The sequence below is a fragment of the Corapipo altera genome, unplaced genomic scaffold, assembly GCF_003945725.1.
Source record: "Corapipo altera isolate COAL_440 unplaced genomic scaffold, ASM394572v1 130006, whole genome shotgun sequence".
Taxonomy (NCBI): Eukaryota; Metazoa; Chordata; class Aves; order Passeriformes; family Pipridae; genus Corapipo; species Corapipo altera.
In genome coordinates this window covers 10,474-18,759 of record NW_020885309.1, presented here as the reverse complement: position 1 = coordinate 18,759, position 8,286 = coordinate 10,474, and the positions used below count along the sequence as shown (strand labels likewise).

General features: G+C 57.1%; 1 protein-coding gene across 1 annotated transcript in view; it reads left to right on the top strand.

Annotated features, from left to right (window-relative positions):
* LOC113940372 (nuclear receptor coactivator 1-like) overlaps positions 1-7,728 on the top strand; it is a gene marked incomplete at its 5' end in the record, with an annotated part of 10,400 nt that extends 2,672 nt beyond the window's left edge. Inside the window, 5 exons of the mRNA XM_027631507.1 lie at positions 1,478-1,625; positions 2,698-4,024; positions 4,659-4,860; positions 5,508-5,690; positions 7,549-7,728. Coding sequence (XP_027487308.1) covers positions 1,478-1,625; positions 2,698-4,024; positions 4,659-4,860; positions 5,508-5,690; positions 7,549-7,661 — 1,973 coding nt within the window. The remainder of the gene's footprint in view (positions 1-1,477; positions 1,626-2,697; positions 4,025-4,658; positions 4,861-5,507; positions 5,691-7,548) is intronic.
* Between the last annotated feature and the right edge of the window lie 558 nt (positions 7,729-8,286).

Here is an 8,286-nt window from a genome sequence, read left to right as displayed (position 1 = left end):
TGGGAGTGTGCAGCTCCGAGCTGGGATGGGTTTAGGGTTGGAAGGAGCAGCCGGAATTTTTTGGTATCTCCAGGATTCAGGTTGTCCAGGCGGGTTTTCCATTTGGGATAACGCATCCAGGGGGTGTTGGAGGATCGGGATGGGTTTTCCAGGGATTTGAGATGGAGCTGGGAATGTGCAATTCCAAGCTGGGGTGGATTCAAGGTTACACGGAACGGGAGGAGCAGCCGGAATTTTTGGTATCTCCGGGATTGAGGTTGTCCAGGCGGGTTTTCCATGTGGGATAACACACCCAGGGGCAGTTGGAGGATCAGGATCAGCTTTCCAGGGATTTGAGATGGAGCTGGGAATGGGCAACTCCGAGCTGGGATGGGTTCAAGGTTACACAGAACGGGGGGAGCAGCTGGAATTTTTGGTATCTCTAGGATCGAGGTTTTCCAGGCGGGTTTTCCATGTGGGATAACACACCCTGGGGGTGTTGGAGGATCAGGATCAGCTTTCCAGGGATTTGAGGTGAAGCTGGGAGGTGTGGAAGGAGTGGAGCACGGGGATTTATTCCCAGCTGGAGCATCACTGATCCCTCATCCCTCGGATCCATCCACGGGGGGAAGTGGAGCCTTTTCCAAGCAACTTCACTTCCAAACAGGGTTTTTTTCCTTAAAAACGGGGTGTTCTCCTTAAAAAACCAAAAATCTCACCTGTCCCTTTGGCTGAATTCCCTGAAATCTCTGGGATTGAGCCTGGAGAGACTCAGGAATCGTCTCTTCCCTGTTGTTTCTTAGTTTGAGGATGGGATGTTTTGCCTTTCCTGGGATGTCGATGGACTCCTGGGATCTCAGAGGTCTTTTCCAACCTTAACGATTCCATGATTTCATGTCACAACCCCTCAGGAATTCTGATGGAGCAGGAAGAGCAGGAAAACTTCATCTCCTGGGGGGCAAAATTCCTTGGATTGCTCCGGAGATGGGGAGGGTCAGAACATCAGCCAGTGGGTGCTCAGGGGTTTTTTGGGAAAAGCCAGGCTGTGGGAATAAATCCTCAGGGAAGGTTTGTGGTGCTGTGGGGTCAGATCCTGATGCTGATTATCCCAGAGGTGATATTTTGGGATTTTGGGTGCATTTTCTGGGAATTGCCCAGGATATCCATGGAGATGTTGTGGAGTTTAGAATATCAGCCAATTGGCTCCCAGAGATTCTTGGGAAAAGTCAGACTGTGGGAATAAATCCTAGGGAAGGTTTGTGGTGCTGTGGGGTCAGATCCCGATCCTGATTATCCCAGAGGTGATATTTTGGGATTTTGGGTGTGTTTTCTGGGGATTGCCCTGGACATCCATGGAGATGTTGTGTAGGGGTCGAAAACTGTCTCCCAGAGATTTTTGGGAAAAGCCAGGCTGTGGGAATAACTCCTGGGGAAGGTTTGTGGCTCCATGGGGTGGGATCCCGCTGATTTTTGGGATGTTTCGGGCGTGTCCCCGCAGTGATGACCCGCGGCGCCGCCTTCAGCCCCTCGTACCGGTTCACGCTGAGCGACGGGACGGTGCTGAGCGCCCACACCAAGTGCAAGCTCTGCTACCCCACCAACCCCGAGGTGCAGCCCTTCATCATGGGCGTCCACGTCATCGACAGGTACGGAGCCGGGATCACCCTATCCCGGGATTTCCTGGTCGGGAGGGACCGTCCCGGGATCGTCCGTCCCAATCCCACCGCGCCCGAGCGCTCCCTGAGCTCTGGAAGCCTCGGGAGACCGTCCCGGTGCCCAACCGCCCCCTTTTCCCAAAATCCATCCTAAACCTGCCCTGGTTCCAACCATTCCCGTGGATCCCACACAGGGATCGGTGTCTGTCCCTCCTCTTCCCACCGTGGGGAAGTTGTATCCAAGTCTTCCCGTTCCCTACATTGGGAAGAGGATCCGCTGGTGGTGCCTGGAGCTGGTTTGGAGGGGGGATCCCATTGAGGCTCAGAGCAGCTTCCTGGTTCCTGGTTATCCATGTTTTACCAAGGGAATGGTGCCATTCTGGGATTTCCCGGCCGGGAGGGACCCTTCCAGGATCGTCCATCCCAATCCCAACCCCTCACGGGATACCCCAAATCCTGAATGCTCCCTGAGCTCTGGAAGCCTTGGGAGACCATCCCGGTGCCCAACCGCCCCCTTTTCACAAAATCCATCCTAAACCTGCCCTGACTCAACTCCAACCATTCCGTTGGATCCCATCACTGATCCCGCACAGGGATCGGTGTCTGTCCCTCCTCTTCCCACTGTGGGGAAGTTGTATCCAACTCTTCCCATTCCCTACGTTGGGAAGAGGATCCACTGGTGGTGCCTGGAGCTGGTTTGGAGGGGGGATCCCATTGAGGCTCAGAGCAGCTTCCCGGCTCCTGGTTATCCATGTTTTGCCAAGGGAGCTCCAGGGGAGGTTTCTTGATGCGCTTCCCATTCCCAGAGAATATTTTGGGGAGGGAGAGCGGCGGGACAGGGCAGGGTGAGGATATGGATGCGGGTTCCCTGGATCTGGGGTTCTGTGGGTCTTCCCCCCTGTACTGGGACGGAAGGGAACGTTGGGAATGTCATACCCGGAGAAGGGGGGATCCGGTGAACCTCTGGAATCCCATTTTTGGGGAGAACAGATCCAGGGAAAGCCGAGCCCTCTGAGCAGACGCCGAAGGTTTTCCAAAGGCGACGTCTCCTCTTCCTTTGCAGGGATCACGGGATGCTCTCCCCGCCGGACAACCCCAGCTCCGGCATGTCCCTGCCGCGCTCCGGCCCCACCCTGACCCCCAACGTCTCTCCGGGGCCGGGAATGGCGCTGCCTCCTCCTCCCTCCGTCCCCAATTCCAACGGCACCATGGTGACCGGTAACTCCGGCCAACCCTCCGGCTACGGATGTTCTCCCGGGAGCCAGCTGGGAGCCGCCGCCGCCGGCGTCGCCGCCTTAAGCCAGAACCAGGGTGGCAACCACGCCCTACCCCTCTCCGGCTCGCCCATGGGCAGCCCCGGCATCCCGCCACCGCCGCCACCGCCGCAATTCCTGTCCCCGCGCCACCGCCTCAGCCCCGGCCTGGTGCCGCGCTCCCGAGGGCCCGGCAACCCCTTCTCTCCCGCCGTGCCCTCCATGCACTCGCCCGTGGGCATGGCCGGCGGCGGGAATGCCGGCGGCGGTAATGCTCGCCCGTTCCCCGGCGGTGCTCCCGTGCCGGGGCTGCCGGAAGGGCCGGGAACGCCGGTGGGATATTCCACGCCGCCGCCGCCGCCGGTGCTGAGGCAGCTGAGCAGCTCTCAAAGCTCTCCCGGCCGCCTCGCCGGCAAATCCGACTCCAAGGACAGCAAGGAGATCGCCTCCATCCTCAACGAGATGATCCAGGCGGACGGCGGCACCACCGGCGGTGCCGCCGGCGGGGAGGGCAAAGCGCTGGATTCAGGAATGTTGCACGCTGAGGGTGACTCCAAGTGTTCACAGGCCACCAGCCACAAGCTGGTGCAGCTCCTGGCCAGCACGGCGGAGCAGCAGCTCCGGCACGCCGCCGACGCCGACACCAGCTGCAAGGAATCCTTGGTGACACTGGGAACCGGGAACGCCGCCGGCACCAGCGGCACCGGCACAGGCGGCGGCAGCACCGGCACCTGCCCGTCCTCCCACAGCTCCCTGACGGAGCGGCACAAGATCCTGCACCGGCTGCTCCAGGAGGGAAGCCCGTCCGACCTCACCGCGCTGGCCATGGAGCACGAGAAGAAGGAGAGCGCTCCCAGCGCCGCTCCAGCGGCGGCGGCGGCTCCGACGGCGGCTCCGACGGCGGCGCCGGAGGCGGAGGCGCTGAAGAAGAAGGACGTGAAGGACCACCAGCTACTGAGGTACCTCCTGGACAAGGACGAGAAGGAGCTGGGGGCGGCGCCGGCGCTCAGCCTGGACGACGTGAAGGTGAAGGTGGAGAAGGCGGAGCCGGCGATGGATCCGTGTCACACGGCGCCGGCCGCCATTCCCAAGGCTCCGGCGGTGGCCGAGGAGGTCAAGATGGAGACGCAGGGGCAGGTGAGAGGGATGGAGGGGTGAGGGTTTTGGGGGGGTTTCCGTGGGATCTGGGGGTGTGGGAGATGTCCTGGGGATTCTGTGGGTTCCTGGTGTCGCCTCCTCCAGTGCCGGTTCCAGCTGTTACGGTGCCGATTCCACCTTCTCCAGCGAGGATTTCAACTCCTCTAATACTGGTTCCACCTTCTCCAGTGCTGGTTCCACCTTCTCCAGTAGGGATTTCAACTCTTCCAGTGCCAATTCCAGCTCTTCTGGTGCTGATCCCACCTTCTCCAGTGCTGATTCCAACTCCTCCAATGTTGGTTCCACCTTCTCCAGTGCTGATTCCACCTTCTCCAGTGCTGGTTCCATCTTTTCCATGTTCAGGGACAACTCCCACTATCCCAGGCTGCTCCAACCTTTCTTTGGAAAGGATCCCAGGGATCCCAGGGATCCAGGGGCAGCCACAGCTTCTCTGGGAATCCCATCCCAACCTCTCCCCACCCTCCCAACCAGGAATTCCTCCCCCATCTCCAGGATGGACGACAACTTCCCTCTCCACTCTCGGTGTTCTGGGAATCCTCGGGAAGCTCCGTGGGCTCCAAAACCCCTCCTGCTGCCGTCGCTCATCCTGTTCCTTTTTCCCTTCATTCCCTAGTTTGCTGCAGAGCTGGAGCAGCTGGATCAGCTCCTCCCCTCGCTGGAAAAGGCGGCTCAGCTGCCAGGAATGTGCGGCCCGGAGAGGAGCGAGGGCGGCGTGTCCGGAGTGTCCGGAGTGTCCGGAGTGCCGGTGAAGCCGGAGCTGTTGGCGGCGCCGCTCCAGCCCAGCACCGCGGCCAGAGCTCCCACGGGACTCACCCGTAGGTGGCTCATCCCAAAGGGATGGATTTGGGATGGGAGGGAGAGGAGGGTGAGCAGGGGGAGGGAAAAGCTCATCCCGTTCCAACCCCGGCACCTCCCGCTATCCCAGGTGGCTCCAAGGGAATCCAACCCGGCCTTGGACACTCCCAGGGATCCAGGGGCAACCACAACTTCTCTGGGAATTCCAACCCAGCCCCTTCCCACCCTCCCAGCTGGGAATTCCTTCCCGATCTCCAATGGTCTGATATAATTAGGAGTTTATTCCCTGTGGAGTGTTGGTGCTTCCCTGAGCCATTCCCTGAGGAGCTGCCAACAGCCAGGGTTTGGAATGGGATCATCCTTAAGGTCCCTTCCAACCCAAAGCACTCTGGAATTCCTTCCCTTCCCAAACCTTCCCTTCCCTTCCCAAACCTTTCCAAATCTTACCTTCCCTTCCCAAACCTTCCCTTCCCTTCCCAAACCTTCCCTTCCCTTCCCAAACCTTCCCTTCCCAAACCTTCCCAAACCTTCCCAAACCTTCCCTTCCCAAACCTTCCCTTCCCAAACCTTCCCTTCCCAAACCTTTCCTTCCCAAACTTCCCTTCCCTTCCCATGGCTGTTTTCCCTTGGCATTGACTCTCTTTTCCCTGTTTTCCCTGTTTTCCAGCACTCAGTGGCGGGCAGGGCGTTCCGGCCGGCCGGGTTCCCTTCGAGTTCTGCGATCCCATGGATCCCGCCCAGCTCCGACCGGGGCCATGTCCCGGGAATACCGGGAGCCCCCACGGCCGCGGGCCGGCCCAGCCAGGAAGAGGCACCGGGACGGCTCCCAATCCCTTCCCTCCGGACACAGGTACGGAGCTTTCCAGGGAATTCCCTGGGAAATTTCCAGGGCTGAACTTCCAGGATGGGCTCGTTCCCTCCCCTCAGGTCATTCCCGCCCGTGCCGGTTTCTCCAGGGATTTTCCAGCTCCTTTTCCAAGGGGGGGGTGGCTCAGATTCCCAGGAACTGTCGGGGGTTGTTATCCATGGGATGTTGGGTTGGGAAAAGAGTCGGAGCGGAAACGGTCCCACCGAATTCCCGGCTGGAATCACTGATGGACAAACACCACAGAGCTCGGAATTCCGGGATCAACAGGGGCTTTGGATAGACCTCGGCATTCCAGGATTTCCCTCAGCATTCCAGAATTTCCAGATTGATATGGATAGACCTCGTCATTCCAAGATTTCCAGAGGATTATGGAGAGACTTCGGCATTCCAGGATTTCCAGAGGGTTTGGATAGACCTTGGCATTCCAGGATTTCCAGATGGGTATGGATAGACCTTGACATTCCAGGATTTCCAGAGGGATGTGGATAGATCTCAGCATTCCAGGATTTCCCTCAGCATTCCAGGATTTCCAGCAGGTTCCAGATAGACCTCTGCATTCCAGGATTTCCATGGGGTTATGGAGAGACCTCAGCATTCCAGGATTTCCAGAGGGTTATGGAGAGACCTAGGCATTCCAGGATTTCCAGAGGGTTATGGACAGACCTCGGCATTCCAGGATTTCCAGGGGGTTATGGAGAGACCTCAGCATTCCAGGATTTCCAGAGGGTTCTGGATTTCCCTCAGCATTCCAGAATTTCCAGAGATTGAGCACAGACTTCGGCATTCCTGGATTTCCAGAGGGTTATGGAGAGACCTCAGCATTCCAGGATTTCCAGAGGGTTCTGGATTTCCCTCAGCATTCCAGGATTTCCAGAGGGTTATGGATAGACTGCGGCATTCCAGGATTTCCCTCGACATTCCAGGATTTCCAGACGGTTATGGATAAACCTCGGCATTCCGGGATTTCCAGGGAGTTGGAGAAAGAGTTTTTTCTGGAAGTCAAATTTCTCGGGAAAAGGATCCACCGGGATAAAAAAAACCCCAGGATTTCCGCCTTCAGCCTTTCCCTCAGGAATTTGGGATTTTGGGATGTGGCGGATGAAGATTCCCAACCCTTCCCTTTTCCATCTCCTGCCCCTCTGGGTGATTCCCGGGATTTGTTGGATCTCCCATCCCCATCCCTGTTTCCCATCACGTCTCCGGCCTCCGTATCCCAGGATTTGGGCTCCGGGATCTGCTCCAGCTTTAATTTAACAGACTTGGATCCTCTCCCGCTGCTGGAATTCCTTGGAATTCCTTCAATTTTCCTTGGAATTCTTAAGGGAAACGTGTGATTTCCCCCTGGGATTTCCCCCTGGTTGGGATTTCTCCGGGATCTTTAATTTGGATCCGGTGGTGGGAGAGGACGGGAAGTGCTCCTGGATTTGGGATACACTTTGTTCCTCTCCAAAACCTTGGAGAGGAACAATTTTCCTTGGAATTCTTAAGGGAAACGTGTCGGAAAGGTCGATTCCTGGTGATTTTCCAACTGGGATTTCCCCCTGGGTGGCATTTTTCCGGAATCTACTCCAGCTTTAATTTGGATCCAATGCCAGGAGAGGGGCGGGAGGTTCTCCTGGATTTGGGATACACTTTGTTCCTCTCCAAAACCTTGGATAGGAACAATTTTCCTTGGAATTCTTAACGGAAATGTGCGATTTCCCCCTGGTTGAGATTTCACCCCCGGCATCCTTAATTTTCCCTGGAAAAGCGGCGTAACTGGAATACTTTGGGGTGCTTTGGGATGTTGTCGGCCTTTTCCATGGATTCACCTCTCTCCATCCCATTTTTCCCCCCTCAGGAATGCCGGAGCTGGAGTTGGGTGTCCCGGATCCGCAGTTCGGTCCGTCGGGAATGGGGGATCCGATTCCATGGCCGGAGCCCCGCGGAGCGCTGAGCAAACCCGAGGAGTAAGTACCACATTCCCAACCTTTTTTCCCAGAAAAACAGGCGGGTTATCCCAGCTCTGGGAGTGTCCCGCCTTCTTTTCCTGGAATTCCAGCCTGGAATATTCCCATTTATCCGCGGCAGAGCCAAGGATTTTCCAAGTCCTCTGACCGCCAGTCGGTGGTTTCTGACATTCCGACGTTCCAACGTTTCAACATTCCCACATTCCAACATTCCCACATTTCTCCCATTGTGTTCCCATGGCTTTGTGTTTCCATGGGATCCCGCTAAAATTACAGATCCCAAAAAAAAACCAGGTTCAAGTTTCCTCCACTAATTAAAAAAACTTCAGGAGACGATCCCGATCCCGGCATTCCGGGATTTCCAGAGAGTCCAGGACAGACCTCGGCATTCCGGGATATCCAGAGGGTTATGGAGAGACCTCGGCATTCCAGGATTTCCAGAGGGATGAGGATTTCCCTCAGCATTCCAGGATTTCCAGAGGGTCCAGGACAGACCTCAGCATTCCGGGATATCCAGAGGGTTATGGAGAGACCTTGGCATTCCAGGATTTCCAGAGAGTTGTGGATAGACCTTGACATTCCGGATTTCCAGAGAGTTTGGATAGACCTCGGCATTCCAGGGTTTCCAG